This window comes from Chelon labrosus, assembly GCF_963514085.1.
Source record: "Chelon labrosus genome assembly, chromosome: 9".
In the NCBI taxonomy this organism is placed as follows: domain Eukaryota; kingdom Metazoa; phylum Chordata; class Actinopteri; order Mugiliformes; family Mugilidae; genus Chelon; species Chelon labrosus.
Window position 1 is genome coordinate 26,616,253 of NC_140359.1, and position 18,111 is coordinate 26,634,363.

An 18,111-nucleotide genomic window follows, 5' to 3' on the forward strand; every position below is an offset into this window, starting at 1 on the left:
AGGCCCTGAGCCTCCTCAGCGACCAAAGCTGACTCTCTGCTCAGGTAGAAGGACTCGAGATACAACCCAGACACCACAGGCCAGAGAGCGTTGGCACTCACGGGCCACGGTTTAAAATCAGTTTCTTTCCAGCTCGTATCAGGATGATGGCCGAGGAGGATATCAAGGCTGGAAGGAAATGTTGCATCCCCCACCTCACTTAACACCTCTCTACAAATATACATCAGACTGGATTGTCTCTGTAGACTGTCTCTGTCAACTGTCAACTACCTCAACCCACCCTCTCTGGGTCTCTGCTATACAGAGAACTATTATTTTCATCACCACAATCAACCACCTCCTCTTCTCTGCTGCTATTAAGAATGTTTACCTTTTACATTTTTATAAAAAAGGCTGGCCCGGGGAACTTCGCACAGGAGTTCCAACGCACCTGTGCTTTCTTGTACCTGTGCAAATGGCAATTAATTACATTCTCCTGTCAGTGGTAATACTGTTGTGGGTGAGCCAAATGAAGCACAAGGAAGTGGAGAAAAAAAATTACTTCCTCCATGATGTCGAGCTCGTCCGATCCAGAACAACCAGGACAGCTAGTTTAAGAGCCAAAGGTGTAACCGCTTAAGTTAGTTCTCTTAAAAAGCAGATGTGACATTGATCGGAACACATAATCCAGAAAACCTAGTAATGCCACATGTCTCATCCTTTTCCCGTCACCTTAACTGCCCAGATGTCCGTGTGTGTGTCTCATCTGAAAGTTACCGGCTGAGGACCACTCTACAAGTGTCTCTTCCAGCCCGTTATGATAAACAGGGTAATTATTTTGCTTCTATTCTCGGGAGAACCTTAAGAACCGCTGGGGAAAATAATTCTCACTTTGCGGGCCCCATGCAGAGAAGCAGGGTTTTAATGTCTAGAGCGACATCATTTGTTATCACTTGGAAACCAAATTGGGGGTAGACACAGTGGTGGGGAGTTTGCACAGAGATATATATATACTTGGTGACTGCGTAAAGAGTGAGGCTGGGTGACCCATAAGGTGTTCTGTAACCATGATGTCAAGTGTTTGATTACTGGAATAGGCCGAGTGTCTGCATCAGTCGCTACATGCGTCCTCTGTGATTAAGCCTCCTTCTGTTTATTTGCACATTTTTACTTTTATAAACTGAGTGGAATTGCCAGAAATATTGCTTTGCACTCAACTGATTTGCCGTGAGTCAAATTCAGCCGAGAGGCCGTCGTGCTCATGAGGCACGGCACCACTTTGTCGTCGAAGCTTCCGTGGCGAGAGACGAAAACAAGCGGCAGACGTCCGATCTGTTTGGAACATCTGCGAAAGTTCCATCATTGCCATGTTCCCGTCACGTTATCCACACGCAGTTTGTTGCTGGCAGACTTTTAATCTTTATGTCTTAATGGCATCTGACTGGAGCTTCGAGACAAAACGTCCACATTGTACACATCCAAAAAAGGTTTAAAAAAAGGCAACTGGACTTGTAGAGTTTTTTGAGAAGACGTTTCCAGTAGGAGATTAAACCTCAGACTTCCCACCAGTCCCCTAGAACTGAAGAATCTACTCAGATGAGTGGTGAAATGTCTTCTCAATAAACTCTACAAGTCCAGTTGCCTTTTTTAACCTTTTTTAGATATATCATGACCTGGATGACTGAGAACCTTCACTGTACATATTTTTTGTTTAAGCAGAAACTCCGTGTGAACTCCTCAGAACTAACATGACCAACGATTCAGAGTCTGAGGAAACGCCCGTTGCTCCGATCAATTTCACTGCGGCCTGACATGTGACATGTGAAACTGGTCCTCTCTCACTCTCTAAGCACACACAGAAACACACGGATCACCTCGTTAGAACATTTGCATAACTTTTTGACGTCAAACGGAAAAGTTTGAGAAGAGGGTTTTATTTTTTTTTCTTAATTTCTTCTATGATTCACCGGTTAATTGTCAGGTTTGGGCTTCAGGGGCCTTCTGAACGCAACTCTGTGGTCCACTTTGTTTCCTGTTTCTAAAATGTCTGATGAAACTGCTCTACGTGAGGTTTTCCTTGTTTGTGCACACAGCACATCAGAACAGACTGAGCTGTTTAACAGTACCATTAAAGAGTACTTTACTCCTTTTATTGGATTCTCCATATAATTACTTGCAAAGGGTCACCTGATGCAAGAAAAGAAAAAACATTGTAAATGTAAACTCTGGATAAACTGAGTGATGCTTTTACCATAGGCTGGTTTTATTTAGAATTGACTTCATCTTTTTTTTAAATTGATTTGATTTTCAGTGGGATTTTCTTTCGGCTAGATGAGGGCTAACTTCTAATATGAACTGACAGTTTGATGGATGGTTCACGTTTCAAGGCACTTTCTTTCTGAGGAACGAGTATTTGGATTTCTTTCCACGGCATAACTCGACCAGCAAGTCGGGCTTTAGCCGCTCAGAAGTCCGTTTTGTCACGAAAGGAGACCTGTTAAGTGGGGTGGGGGACAGATTTAAACAAAGACCTGCATTCACCAGCAACGAGAGTTTGTTCATAAGCCCCAAAAGATAACATACACCTTGCCCTTTTCTGCCTGCCTCCCCGTGAAGGCCTACCGCACGCTCCGGGAAGCGTGTGGAATGCAAAGAGAGTCGGGTGTTGCATGCTGAGTGATGACGATACCCGAGATAACTGAAACCCACCTACAATCCATCTAAGTGGCCGCGCACGGCTCTCTCCCAGCGCGTCACAGTGTCTCCCGTTGCTCCGTGTTTATAAGGCGCTCCGGTGCGATGAAAAGGCACAAGCATGCCTCGTATCTGAAGAGGCAAAGCGCGCCGACGCGAGTTGGAGACGTAGTTTTTTGGATGCAAGAGCTGTGCAGCCGCTGCTGAGAGGAAAGAGACGCGGGGAGCGCAGGAGTTTTAGCCCAAGTTCACTGCAGCTGCAGGTCGTTGTGAGAGCGACCTTGTTCTCAGGGGTGAGTTGGTGTTTTTTTTTGTTTTGTTTTTTTAAATCCACCGTGCTCCCTTTAATTTATTTGGTTTGTGGGGGGAAACGGGCTGCGCATTCCGCTGGTGCTTGAGGATGCAGAGCTTGAGATTAAGCGTTGAAAACTGAACAAGCAACCCTGTTTATTTCTGTCACAAAAAAAAACTAAAAAAACAACAACTTGGAGTTGCAGCCTTGTCCGTGGTTGTTGTGTCTGCCTGAGAAGGTGTCGACAGAACTTGTTGCTGAAAGAGAAAACACACCGCGGTCGGTGAGAACATCTTGTGCATTTTTGTCGATTGCACTGATGCTGGTGCGGAGAGCGGTGCAAAGGGAAATCAAATGATAGACATACTTGTCCTTACATTTTTTTTTGTTTAATGCTAAATGTGTTTTTTTAAAGTAGACGCCGTTTTTAGAGAAATGCAGTGATATTTTCCTGTAGCATTTCTTTCTGTAGTCTTTTATTTTTTTAATAGAAAATGTTAGTAATTGCTCTTCTTTGGTAGCAACGCGCAGTCCTGCGCTTGGACTTCTCTTGACAACAGAAATCGGAGGGGGAGGGAATTCTTGTTCTCACATCCAGGCAGATTTTGGAGAAATCTGCGGCTGTTATTTATTTATTTTGTTTAGTTTGTTGTGGTGGTGGTATAGTGCGGGGGCGGATTTGAAACTTTGACACCGTTTTGTTGCTGTTGCATTCTCGTCGATGGCAGCATCCAAAATAACTAAACGCATCCTCGGTGCAGTGTTTGCGTGTCGTGCAGCATCCAAGTTCAAAAACAGGGGTCCAAGCAGTTGATAATGATACATGCCGTCCGATTATTAAGCTGTTTTTGCAGCCTGTTCCGCAGGCTCCATGCGTGAGAAAGGCCACAAAAAGTACCTACACAGGGAAACCGTCATGTGGACGCACATATAAAAACCATAAACATGTGACTGTAAATTACAAGCCACATGAAATTAAGGTTAGAAAAAGGCAAACCTCATCAATAACTAATAGCTACAAGCATTTCCTTGTAACCATAATAAGGCTGCAGAATTGTTGCTGATCAAATTGAGAGCAGATTTGTTAACGTGCACATGATTGTCTGATATCTTCTATATTTGCTCTTTTTGTTTGTGAAACATCCATTTTGATTATATGCTCTCACCACGTGGTAAACAATCCGACCTCTGATCAATATTGCCTCACTCAACCGTCAGACACTTTTGCATTTTTTTTTTTAAATCCTCATATAATCTTCGTATTCAGTGCACATTTCTACCAATTTCCACATCCGTCATTGGCAATTTCTTATCTTGGTAGGGTGCAGCTACAAAGAGTGAGGATTAAAGGGCCGCCTATATAAGTTATTCCTGCGCCCCAGGAGAGTTCAGCCAACATTTATGAACGGGTGCTAGTATTTCCCTAGAGAAACGAGCAGAGCGCCTGACCCCGTCGCTGTGGGACTCCACTGATAACGCAAAGTTTCAGTGGATGCGGTTGAACTGTGAGACTTTTACTTGTGGCCAGTGTGGTGAGAGGCTAAATGAGCAAATTTTTTATGAAGTTTGCAAACTGGAATCCTGACAATAGAGGCCAGAGACGCTGTCTGAACCGCTGCGCAAGAGCTGAAATGGTGAAAACAGGAGCGCGGAGAGAGGCAGCGTTCAGCACCCAGATGCTGCGAAGGCAGAGCGCTGACCTTTGTGCTGAAATATTCCTGCTATGCGCAGAGTTGCATGCACTCCTGTAACGACTGCAAAGGAGGACGCGGAGAGCAGCATCACTTTGTGCATTTAAAACACTTATTTATTTATTTTCTGCCACCCACGCAGCCAGATGCAACGATTTCAAAGAGCAACTAACACGCTCGTAGTGGCTTTCCCCTCAAAAGGAGCAAAGCGCCTTGCTGGAGCGTGTGGCGCAGGCAAAGCTGGAGTTATTTTAATCGTTTGTTTGGTGCGTGAAGTTCATTTTAAGTGCGTGTACACTGAAGCGTGCAGGTCAAGCAGCTTTAGCTGCAAGCTGCGCTGCATGAGCGAAGAGATCGACGTGCAAACGGGCTTTGCATTCATAAAAGATGACGCGCAGACACTTCATCGTGACGTGTTGGCGTTTCATCTGACTGCAACTTGCAATAATCAGTGTCTGCTCCAAGCAGGGGAACGGGTCTAGCTCAACGGCTGCTCTCTCCCTCAGACCAGACAAGATATCGAAAGCTGTCTGGAAATACCGAGAAGGCAAAAACAATACTTTGTTCTCTTCTTGTAAAACAAAAATCTGACTGATAAGAGAATCTCTTATTTATCACACAGTGAGGAAATGTGCAATGTTGCAGCAGCAGACAGTTTAAGGATGGTGCACGGGAGATAACACAGTAAACATTAAATAAGTACAAATTAGAGAAATAAAGATAATAAACCTAAAATATTGCACAGATATTACATACGTTAAGGTTGCATTGATATTGTTCAGTGTGTGTGTGGTCTACTGGGAGCAGGCTTGGTCAAACAACAAATATAAGAAATAATAATCATAATTAATGTAACCTTTGTCAGTTACTGCCTGTACTGAAGCCCCAGTCAGTGATGGTACTGTAGTTTATGTCATTCGCATGTTAACTGCTTAACTGTTGGGTAGATTACAGATTGTCACATTTAAAAGACATGACCACATGTTTTCTGTTGTTATCTGTGAAAGGTTTATGACCACGGCTGTTAATTAAATGTGGAAGACTTGAAATAAAGTGGAATAAATGTAGCTTGACGGTTACATTTATTCCACGGTTCATATCTGCCTTTCAGATATTTAGGTCCGGCGCAACATTTGGCCGCGGCGACGTACGCAGGATCACAGGGCTACGAGCAGATCCGACGAGCTGGATAATACGTTTTCCATGTTCACGACACTGTTTCGCATCTGTAGCTCAACGGGACTTAATGATCTGTGTAACATTACCTTCTGAAAACACCCTGCTTTAATGACTCCTATATCCTCTCTGACTGATGGCGAATCAACACGCTGTAAACAAATCACGCAGTCTAGGTAATTTCCTCCAAAACTAATAGAACTTCCATTTCCCCTTTCTCCTGCTGTCGCTTTGCAGAAACATCCCTGAGGACGCACGTACACGAGCACGCAAGCACACCCGATCGCACACAGGCGCCATGCAGGAGTCGGAGCCCACAGTGTGCCAGCTGCAGCCCAACATCATCTCGGTTCGCCTTTTCAAGAGGAAGGTCGGTGGTCTGGGCTTCCTGGTGAAGCAGAGGGTGTCCAAGCCGCCCGTCATCGTGTCCGACCTCATCCGAGGCGGAGCGGCGGAGGAGTGCGGCCTGGTGCAGGTGGGCGACATCGTGTTGGCTGTCAACAACAAGCCCCTGGTGGACCTGTCATATGAGCGGGCCCTGGAGACGCTGAAGAATGTGCTGCCGGAGAGCCACGCCGTCCTGATTCTCCGCGGGCCCGAGGGCTTCACCACCCACCTGGAGACCACCTTGTCTGGAGATGGCCGCCAGCGCACAGTGAGGGTCACGCGCCCCGCCTTCCCGCCCTCAAAGTCCTACGAGCAGTGGTCCCCTCTCAGCGCGTACAGCCCCGGGCAGCAGCAGCAGGTCAACAAGGAGCCCCAGCTCAGGGCCATCGAGAACCTGTCCTCGCCGTCAATCACCCAGTCCCTCCTGCAGAGGGGAGGCGTGCAGGGCCAGGACCCCCTGCTGATGAGGGACGGGGGCCGCGGCGCTCTCCTGTGCAACGGGCTGGAGGATAACAACGAGCTGCTGAAGGAGATCGAGCCGGTTCTGCGCCTCATCAAAAACAGCAAGAGGGAGATCAATGGAGAGGGCCAGAGAAATGCTGGGAGAAGGGACGCCGAGATTCAAGTGGCCTGGTAATTTGTGATGTGATACTACTTTATTGATCCCTCGGTTAAAGTGTCTTTGTCCTCCGTTCCTTGCACAGTGCAGGTGGCAGTTAGAGCCCGGACAGAATTAGATTAAGGTCAAGGGCTCTTCATGAAGGCGCTTATTGCCTGACGCAAGAACTTGTACCTGGTCCTGTGAGTGAAAGTCTCCGTATCCAGTGTGCCAGCGTGTAGTCTCTGAACGTCCCTGACGCGTCCGTGTTCCGTTACTTATTAGAGACGTTCTCCCGTTCACCTAACATGACTCAATGTACACTGCCAAGTAATTACTGTCTGCATAATGGCCTCCAGCAGACCTCACTTAAAGTCACATTGCTAGCAGCGTTTGTCATGAGCAATGCAGTTGCCATTCTTCTGCAACCAGCTGCTTTTCTGCAGGTAAACAGTTCGGTTTGTGTCATGCTATTAAGGCACTGCTTTAGCCTGAGATTAATTACAACCTGCATTGATTTGAGGACGGATTTTAGGCAATTTGGCGTTAAATGTTGTAATGTGACAACGTAGATCCCAATTAGCAATATGCAACAGAAAGTTTGAAGTTGTCTATCAGCTCACAAGCCAAACTTCTTCCCTCTTGGGTGTAGAGGTCAGACGCAGCGGCAAGACGGTAGCTGAGAAGCGATTCTGCACTCGACTCAAATTCCACATTTAATGAGGAACGCTCGCAGATGTTGCCCCTAGATCGCCCGAAGTTTGTTTAGGTGTTCAGCCCGGGCCCGCTTCTCAGTCGGAGCCTATATTTAATCCTCTGCTCTGCTTCACAGTGCGCTGCTGCTATCGGGGTCTCGGTTATGTGCCGTTGTGCTCCCACGACCAATTGAAATCAGATTGAGGCTGCGTTCCCCTCGGATCGATATCTCACTCCTGACCAAACCATGCGCATCGTATTCTCTTTTGGGGACGCCGTTTGAGTGATCCATTGCTTTCATGGGAGACACGTGCACTGAACGGCGAAGTCGTCGCTGAAATGGCTTCACCTAATAGGGGCCCGCCAGTATTTCTAGGAATGGAGTTTTAAATACGTTTGAAGGAATAAATGATCTAAAAACATGCTGACATTTGTTTAGCGCAGGCAAAGAGTCGCCTAACTTAATTTTATCTTGTGCTTTATATGGAGGAAAACTACTGCGAGGAGAATAGTCGATAATATTTGTTGTCTCGGGGGCAATTTTTTTGCAGTAACGTCTTACAAATGATGTCTTGATGAGTATTGGCCGGGAATAGAAAATTGCTTTATAACAGATGTGACCTGTTTTCAGCGGAGAAGCGGTTACAGTTTCACGACACAGCAGACGCTCCACGTCGGAGCTAACGACAAATGACACACGCAACTTCCCTCGTCCGTCGTCGTTTCTGCACGTTTGAACTCCACCTCCCAGTTTGCGGGGATGAACGCGCTCTCGTAAATTGCGGCAAACCGGAGAGATGCGGTGTGACAGGGAGTGTGAAACGGAGAAAGGAGGCCTGTGAGGATTTACAATTAGCATGGGCACGTGCTCACGGAGGGGGGTAGGCAGGGCGGAAGGGCTGAGTGTGAAAGATGGTAGGAGGCGAAATGTGTGTGGGCGTCCTCGATTGGAGGAACGCAAACTTGAAATCACGAGGGGATGAGTCCGCCGTGTTTATTCATGTCTCTCGTGTGGTTTACCACAGCGGCTGCACAGGGATCTCCCCCACCCCACCACCACCCCCACCCCCACCTCTCTCTCTCTCTCTCTCATTCAGTCTCCCAGGATTATATAGTTACAGCTCGGAGTGAGATCTCTCACTGTTCACGTCTTGTTCTTTTTTATCTTTGCGGGATGAGTGGCAGCTGTTTGTGTAGTAACGTGAGTTATTCCAAGAACGACGGGAATGGCGTCGGCCGGTTTGATCCGCTGTTACACAACCGCGCGTCTGTTTAAATAAAGACTTTCTCAGCAGACTAAACACACACTTATAGGAGGGAATAGGAGCCGGTAAAAATATATTTAGGACCGCTGATTTGCAGGGGGGAATAAACCTTCAAGATGTGCCTGCATCGGAGTGGTAAACTACAGTCATAACCAACACATTTTTGACACAAAGCTCAAACAAATAACTCAGAGAATAATTGCAGTGTAAACACACTTGCACACTTAATTCTATGAAGTTAGCTGGATTGACTTGGGTCTAAGTAGTCCCTCTGCAGCACTGAACCATGTGCACTGTGTCTTAGAAACATAGAAATCCATCTGTGGGCGCGCAGGGCTTTTAGAAATTGTTTCCACATTTAACGGCGTTTTGGAAAATGTACAAGTCTATATTTGCAAACCAAAAAGGAAAAAGGAAGCGAGGAGGCTTGTTTTACTTGTCTGCGTTTGTGTGTGTTTGTGTGAGTGTGTGCGCATGCTTTGGCTGAGGCTCTAAACTCAAATGAAAGTCTCTGCGCCAGATGCGAGTTCACACACACCTGACTGAAAATTGTGCATGATTTCTAGGGACCTCGGCGTGGGAAATGGCACGTCCCCTCAGCTGGAGCCAGATAATGACAGAATGCTGGAAAACATGCCGGTGGTGCTCAACAACGGCGACTCCGACAAGGTAACAGATACTCAACCCTCCAAAATAATTTGAAGAGATCATGTGTAAGCATACGTTTGTCCCTCCTTACTCTGCTGGATCAATATATATATATATTTTTTTATTCTGTGTGTGTGCGCAAGTGTTCCTGAGCAGGCTTGCCCAGTTGATCTCTGCAGCTGTATAATGCATGTGCGTCCATGGCTGCCTTAACCTAGCTGACTCTTTAGCTTTGTACAATAATCCACACTACTGGCCCCGCTCCATGCTTTTAGAAACCGAGCACGCACATCTGTGTTGCTGCTCCTTTGCAAATAGTAATGAAGCCTTTGCTTAAGATCCTATCACCTAGGCTTTAGATCCTTCCGGCAGCAAGCTGGCGCTGCGTTAAATCCAGCTTATGCCTTCCACACACAAGAGTCTGGTCGCAGGTCTGAGTGTCTGTGACGAGAGGGGGGGAGAAAGTGTCGCAATCTGCACATGGTCCGCGTTATCCACCCACTTCTGACGTCGCTCGAGCCCCCCGTCAATGGCACCGGATGGGGCGAAATGATTCCAGGAGGCCTAATGAATGCGTGCAGCTGCTGATCCGTCTCTCTCCATCAAATGTGGGCCCTCTTAAATTGATCCAGCCTCTCAGACCTGCAGAGAAGAGAGTGTTAATGTGGATGCTTGTGAGAATACGTGTGTGAGAGTGTTAGAGAGAGAGAGGGGGGATATGGATGATGCATATGGATGGCAGTTAATATGCATGCATGTATGAAGTGGTAAGAAGCCGTATGTCTTTCCTTGTTGTGTTGTACTTGCCTAGACCCAGAACGCCTTGTGTGTGTGTGTGTGTGTGTTCGGGAGCTGGAATAAGTGCGCGTCCAGTATTTGCATGTGCACTGACTCATGCAGCAAGAAGTTTCCCTGCAGGCGTTTTGTTAGACAGTGATGCTGACGTTGATGGCTCACTGCTAAGTGTTTAATTCGACAGACTCAAGTCAGACGCCAAGGTCATTAAAAAACAAAAACAACACACAAGTAGAATGATCCCGATGTATGAAAATGTACCGTGCAGAGGAATTTCTAGGGACACATCGATGGCCTGCGAATTGGTTTTCTCACTTCGTTGAAGGATTGTCCCTGCGCCTTCCGCTTGAGCTTCTGCTCCTGCATAATTTAATGTTAAATAAGCCTATTGCAAAGGAAAGGTGGCAGAATGTTCTGTCAGATTCCCCCAGCGAGTGAGTTCTGGAGAACACCACCTTTGATGATCTGCTGGAAGCAGAAAAGATGACTCTTTATGTGCCTCCTTTACCCCGACTCCCGCCACACGCTACGGTTTAATCATCGCTGAATAAGGTGTCAATTGTCATACCAGAAATCGCCTTGTCGTCGAAATCATGACTAAACCATATAAATATTTAATGAACGACATCTCCTTGGATTTATCCGGCTGTCAGTCTCATTTCCAGCCGCTTCTCTTTTCCCATCTACCCCCTGTCTAGCGCTCATCATCTCAATTTTCCATCAGAAGTTTTAATTGACGCCTGGATGGGAAACTTTTTACCGCGTAACCGCATTTGCCAGAGAGACTTTGGTGATTACGCCCCATTATGAAATTATCTTCATCAGATTAGCTTCAGTCGTCTTCCTTTCTAGCACCACGGATCCTCCCTTCCGTCGCAGAAGCCATACCTTAATCCTGACGCTGAGGATGCATGACGGGATGGATGCGGGGTGGAAGTGTGTGTGTGTGTGTGTGGTTCAGCATCTCTCGGTAATAGGCACAGCATGGGGGAGGACTGGGCCATTTAAACAGACTGGAAATGTGAAACGTGCACCGGTGAATGGCCTCATAGACTCCCCTGTTGTAGTCAAAGACTATTTTTCATCTACTCTCGCATCTGATCTTATCCTAAGCCACAGGAGTTCGACGGCAGATCTGCCACCCAGATTTTTAAACGTCAAAAAAATAAATAAAAGCCACTGGTCATACTGACAGTTTTGTGGGCTGACATAGCAGCTGTTACCGGCAGATTTTTATCAGCTGAAGGCAAATGGCTAATTAGCTCCGTGGGTCGGATGAAAATGCAGTTTCCGGACGACTTTTTTTCATTTAAACTTCCCCTAAATCCAACGAGTATTATCCACGATTGACTTTCTTTGGATGTTCTAGTCAAAGATCAGGCTTTTTTATTTTTTTTAAATAATTAAGTTGCATTTTTTATTATTATATGCATCCCTACAAGATACTAATCTGAAGTAAGCCGCTTGATTCTATACGTAACAACCTGGAATTTACATAAGAGAGAATAAAAACGCGGCTTAAACCATTTATCCCTTTTTTTTGGTTTTGGAAAAACTAAAAATTAGCTGTCCTGAGTTAGTAAATCTGTCCGGTGCTTCAAAAATCCCACAGCTTTCAATGCTTTGCCTCAAAAAATACATTCATATTTAGCAAAAAGGTCCGCGAGATGATACTGATGATAGCGCTCCGTACCCATTACTCACTCGCACAGATCTTTAAAAATGTAATTCAGTACCTCACCCTTGAGAAAACTTTTTCAGGGAAACATATTTTTCTTCTGTCATTTCGATATTTAAGATTAGTACAGGAGTCATAATAACAATAATAAAAAAACTACTGACATTTACAGTTTTCATATGAAAAGGATTCTCTGAAATCTCCCCGTGGCATTAATAAGAAAGTTCTTAAATGTAAATACCAAACCTATCTTCGGGTCAGCAAGCAAAAAAAAGAAAAAGCCTGTTTTTATGTCGCACAGCCGTCGTTCTCCTCATCACATTTTCTTCTTTTGTCCTCTTATTTGACAGAGAGTCACTTTACGGTACAATGATCTCCCTTCCTGTCCACCCCGGTGATAACCATGTGTCATATCTGAGCCGCGCAGTGGGAGTTTACCGCCGTTGGGCCGTGAGCGCGCGGCCGTTTGTTCTTTGCGCGTATAAAATCACTTTCAATTCAAACATCCTCGTCCCTCTCTGCAGTCTGAGAGGGCACGGAATGAGGGTTCCCCCGGCGTCAACACCGTCGGTATTCATCTCCCTAGCCGGCGCGATGATTGTGTCACTGTTGTTCAGGAGCTGCTCCGTTTGTATGATTAACAATGCGGTGGGATATGATGAAAGAGCTTCCAATGTGTGCCCATTGATTACCCTGATCTTTGGCAATCACTCACTGCCCCTGGCTTTGGGGTTAAATTGCACCCATTCATCGGTCAATGGCGTCGGGTATTGGAAAACCCAGCGAGCCGAACGCTGATTGCCTTCATCCTGGAGTGGAAAATAAAACAGACATGAAGTAAGAAGAATGCAAGGGCTTTGCAAAGTCTCTGTGAGAGCAACTTGATCACAATGAAGAACCAATTTTCCTTGAGAATAAAGAGCTGGAGTTCGCTTACTTACAGAGCCAGCTGAAACACTTCCAGGTATTTTTCGTGTTATTTTTATCTCAATTCACCTGCCAACGTCCACTCTTAGCACTCAGCTCCATTTCCTGGCAGTGGGAGGACTGCAACACCTTTAAGCTTACCTTAGTATGATCCCTAGTCATAAACAACTTATCCTGCCTGCACCAGAAGTCTTGCAGAGGTCAGAACCTCTTAGCCAGATACAGTACAATGGCATGAAGTAATGACTCATGTGTGAATGTCTGTCTGTCTGTTTGTCTGCTCTTTCAAGCCTCCGGCAAAGGGCAGAACCTCGCCCATTAAGTCACTGCAGAATGGCAGCCCTTCCAAATGCCCCCGCTTTATAAAGATCAGGAACTGGGAGACTGGCACCGTCTACAGCGACACACTCCACCACAGCTCCGGCAAGGTAAGGCATAAAGAAACGGGTACCAATTAATAGCTGGATAAAGCGCTCTGCCGCCACCGCTGCTGCAAAGAGAGATTTCGTTGTCACGATGAAGGCTGTGGGGTGCAATTGTTTCCTCACGTCCCTGACACCTCTCACAGAGTTTAAAATGATTAGGTCTGCTAAGGCACCAAGTGACCGGGGAGGCTGTAACACCTGTATGATGCAACTGTAATGCAATGCAACAGCCCCAGTCTGCAAGGGGGTGGAACAAAGAGTTTAAAATCCTGTTGCGGCTACTTCAGCTGTTTGCCAGCTGAAGTAATTATTGTTATTTGCATAACTGATTGATCTGCTAATCATTTCTTTTCTCCGACTATCAGAAAACAACTCTACAGACTGATTGTGCCGCTGGAAAGAATAACTTTCTGTTGATGATTTTGGTTAAAATTCATAATTTTAGAGACGTTATACCAAAAAATGTCCTTGCAAGACCAGATACTGCAAACATAGAGTTGAACAATAAGAATTTATTACAGGACGGGTATGTTACATTGCATTACAAATGGATTTCTATTGTCTGTTATGTATTTATTGACGTACTGATTGTTTTCTTGCTTTAGCATGTGGTAGTTGTCCTTAGGAAAGATCTTTGGAAGTTAGAATCGGCAAAAAAAGAGACGGAAGTTATATGGAAGTTTATTTTGTTTTAGTCATGTATATTTTGTTTGGTTAACAAAACTCTACAACCCCCGGACTCTCTTCCCCCTCACTTCTACTCAACTGATTACTGCAACATCATTATGGAATTTTTTAACACAAAGATTGACACTATCCACCAACAGCTAGCTCACAGCACACACACCTCACCCCTCCCACCTGCCCAAACTATTTCCTCTACATTTTCTAACTTTCTAAGTCACCCCTGTACTCAAGAAACCTGGTGCAGACCCCAACAATTTCAGTAACCTCCGTCCTATCTCCAATCTGCCCTTTTTATCTAAAGTTCTTGAAAAAACAGTTGCATCCCAGGTCCATGCCCACCTCTCTGACAATAACCTATATGAACAATTTCAATCTGGTTTTCGCCCTTTACACAACACAGAAACAGCTCTGTTAAAAATCACCAATGACCTCCTTATGGCTGCTGATTCAGGACTCCTTTCAATTCTCATTCTCCTTGATCTAACCGCAGCATTTGACACAATCTCCCACTCCATTCTCATCCATAGACTAGCCTCCATTGGTATCTCTGACACACCTCTCAATTGGTTCATCTCATACCTCTCTGGCCGCACTCAGTTCATTCAGTTAAAAACATTTACATCCCGCCCATCCCCCCCTTTCTCTGGTGTTCCCCAAGGCTCTGTTCTTGGTCCTCTTTTATTCATCATCTACCTCATTCCCCTTGGCCAGATATTTCATAGGTATAATATTAATTTCCATTGTTATGTGGATGACACCCAGCTCTACTTGTCCACCAAACCCAGCTCCACCTTTCCACCCACTTACCTCTCGGACTGTATTCAGGAAATCAGAACCTGGTTCTCCACCAACTTCCTTAAACTCAACAGTAGTAAAACTGAAATTCTTCTCATTGGCACCGAAACCACCCTATCTAATATAAACAGCTTCTCTATTCAAATTGACAATTCCCCAGTCTCCCCCTCTCCCCAGGTTAAGAGTCTGGGTGTCATCCTTGACACCACTCTTTCTTTCCATTCTCATATTAACAACATCACCCGTTCAGCCTATTTTCACCTACGCAATATCTCCCGTCTCCGCCCATCCCTCTCACCTGAAAATACTGCCACTCTTGTCCATAGCCTGGTCACGTCCCGTCTGGACTATTGCAACTCCCTTTTATTTGGTTTACCTGACAAATCCATCCATAAGCTACAGCTGGTTCAAAACTACGCCGCACGAATCATCACTAGAACCCCCTCCATAAGTCACATAACACCGGTCCTGCAGCAACTCCACTGGCTTCCTGTCAAATTCCGTATCATCTACAAAGTCCTACTTCTCACCTTCAAGGCATTAAACAACCTCGCCCCTCACTACCTCACTAACCTGCTCCAAATAAACATTCCTGCCCGCACTCTTAGGTCATCCTCATCACAACAACTCACCATCCCACCTGCTCGCTTGACCACCATGGGGTTCAGAGCTTTCTCCCATTCAGCCCCCTGCCTGTGGAACGCCCTCCCGGAACACTTAAAAACTTCAGACTCAGTCACCACCTTCAAATCTCAGCTCAAAACTTATTTATTCAGACAGGCCTACTCCATTCCATAGTCTCACTTCTATCTCCCATTCTATCTGTCATTTGTATGTAACTTTATGTTCTATATTATGCTTGTGTGTACTTTAATTGTGTTTTATTTTAACTATTTCGTGTATTGAATTGTGTTTTATTTTAAACAATTTGTACGGTGACCTTGAGTGTCGTGAAAGGCGCCTATAAATAAAATGTATTATTATTATTATTATTAGTATAACATTTCAACAATTCAAAACACTGGAATAAGACGCACAGACGACCACCAAAGGTTCAAAACTAAGTCTAATTGAGTCAAAAGTGTAGAGCAGCAATGTTCTGATTAGTTAAAACCAAGAAGTGCACACAGAGTTGTGATATGTCCTTCTCATCACATGGTCACAGGTCACCTCACACGTCATGTCATAAACTTCAGTCGCAGACAGATGCGTTGCAGATGCACATCCTGCGAGTTCTTCTAATGAAGCCGCAGCCCTGCAACGCTTTCCTACTGTACGCCAACCAACGAGGCGACCGCTATCGTATCTGTTACTTCAGCAGCATCTCGTAGGAGGTGACGAGCCTCAAATCCAGCGTCTCGGTTGACTGGGCAAACATCTAGCCCGCAGACGTGCCAACACATCATTTGCAAGTCAAGTAGATTGAAGAATAATAGCGCAGCGTGGCGTGCCTTTCCCCTGCTTCTCGCTAACCGTTCAGACATTAGAGAGAGCTCGCCTGAACTGTCGGTGATTCAGCTCGTTACTACTTAGCCGGGGAAGTGGGGGTGTTGGGTAAATCTGGGTGAAGCTTATGAAACGGTGAAGAAAGGAGGAAAAAAAAAAATCATGTCACGGACATACAGTAAGGGGACAGCTCACATGGTCGCACAGTGACTCACATGGTCATGTAATGACTCTGTGTTTTTAGAAAAGAGGTGCTGAGGAAATAAAACATGTGACATTAAGTGGGTATTTTTATCCGGGACGTCTGATGCGTCGGTGAACCTGTAACATGACTTACTCGACAAAGCTTTTCATCCATCACCTGTCTCAGAGAAACACGGAAGAATTGAATGGATTTAAAAAAAAAAAAGTTAACCCAATGAGCCCCATTATATTACAAATAAAAGATTAACAAATTCCGCTGCAGATTCCACCTGACGGCGGCACTGTAAGAAATGATTTGACCTGTGAAAGCGTGACGGTGCTCCTGAAGAAGACGTTGTTAGGGCCTGTCCTCACTGCTGCAGATGCTTAAGAATTATAAGTAAGGTAATTAAGCAAAAGAAGAAATGGAGAAAGAATGGTTTTGTTCAGATTATGCGTTATTTATTGGACAGCAAAACAAAGCAAATTTGATGATGTGGTCAAGCTCGGTTCAAGTAAATGAACTTGCAGCATTGTGCAGAAACAAAAGTGGCATCAGAACTTAGTAAAAGTGTAAGAAGTTAAATTATTCTAATAAAAGAGCAGCTTTCTTAGACTGTAATCATAAATAGACTGAAGGGTTTTAAGAGGGCCAGTGCAGAGAGCATCTTCCTGCAGAATAAAGAACAGCCGTCACACCATCATAGGCTCAATACATCAAGTTTTGTTCGCTGAGACCGAGAATTTGCTAAATAAAGAACACGAGGCTCAGAGGTTGTGTCCGAAGAAGGCCGTCTGGTGGAGTTTCAGAGGACGAGTAGCGCCTCTAAACCGGCTCTCAATTGGGGGAAACCGAGACTAATGCTTGGGGCGGATGAAGACATGGTGACATTTCACGGTGGATGACTGGGAAGAAAAAAAAGAAAGTCCTATTTACTGAGGAATCCGAGTTGCAGTGGACTTCTTCCAGTAATAGAAGGATGAGTGTATATGAGGAGGTTAACAGGAGATGGGATGATGACTCTGGAGTTGGATGCCTGCACAAAATTGACTCATAATGATCCAGAAAACACACCTGAAAGCTTTGAAGATCTACTTGAAGACCAAAGAGAAGTGCTGCCTGTCCTGCCCAAGGTCTCAGATCTTTTGCAAAAACTTAGTTCAAGGGTAAACCAGCTACATGCAACGACTTGATTACCAGAAGTATTTATTTGCTGCACTTTTCCTGCTCATTGCACAGCTGCTCTCTCTGTATATATTCTCCCCAACTTTAGCATGCAGCCAAAGTTTCTCCTCCTCGTTAGTAAGCCATCCTACCAAGCGCAAGGTGAGCTCCGCTGCTTGAGCATTCAGCCCCCAAAACGCCGCGGCCATTCGTAAACAGCAAACGGCACCCTAATTGCTTCGGTGACTTATCGGACAGACCGTTGCGTGCATCCCAATGAATGGCTCGTAATGGCATCTTCAGATTTATTATATGTCGCAGACGCCGCTGTATTCAAGGATGATCCGTCTTTTTCCAAAGGGACAGCTGGCTGGCATGAATGCCCAGAGCAGTATGATGAGCGGACGTGCTGGAGCACGAGTGATTCCTTTGTTTTATTTTTAACACTCCCCGCTTTACTCATCCATTTTCCCCTAACCCCCTTTTACTCCGTCACCTCTTACTCTTCTTGTTTTGTTGTTTTCATGCCTCATCTTTGTCGTTCTTGCTCGTCTGCTTTGTTTCCTTCTTCGCAATTATCCTGT

At 45.4% G+C, this 18,111-nt stretch overlaps 1 protein-coding gene across 2 annotated transcripts in view; it reads left to right on the forward strand.

Moving 5' to 3' along the window:
• Window positions 1-2,571: 2,571 nt before the first annotated feature.
• nos1 (nitric oxide synthase 1 (neuronal)) overlaps window positions 2,572-18,111 on the forward strand; it is a gene marked incomplete at its 3' end in the record, with an annotated part of 42,405 nt that continues 26,865 nt past the window's right edge. For both annotated transcript variants that reach the window (XM_084551676.1, XM_084551677.1), the window contains exons 1-4: window positions 2,572-2,966; window positions 6,070-6,852; window positions 9,345-9,447; window positions 13,117-13,254. In XM_084551676.1, coding sequence (XP_084407802.1) covers window positions 6,131-6,852; window positions 9,345-9,447; window positions 13,117-13,254 — 963 coding nt within the window. In that variant the 5' untranslated portion in view covers window positions 2,572-2,966; window positions 6,070-6,130. The remainder of the gene's footprint in view (window positions 2,967-6,069; window positions 6,853-9,344; window positions 9,448-13,116; window positions 13,255-18,111) is intronic.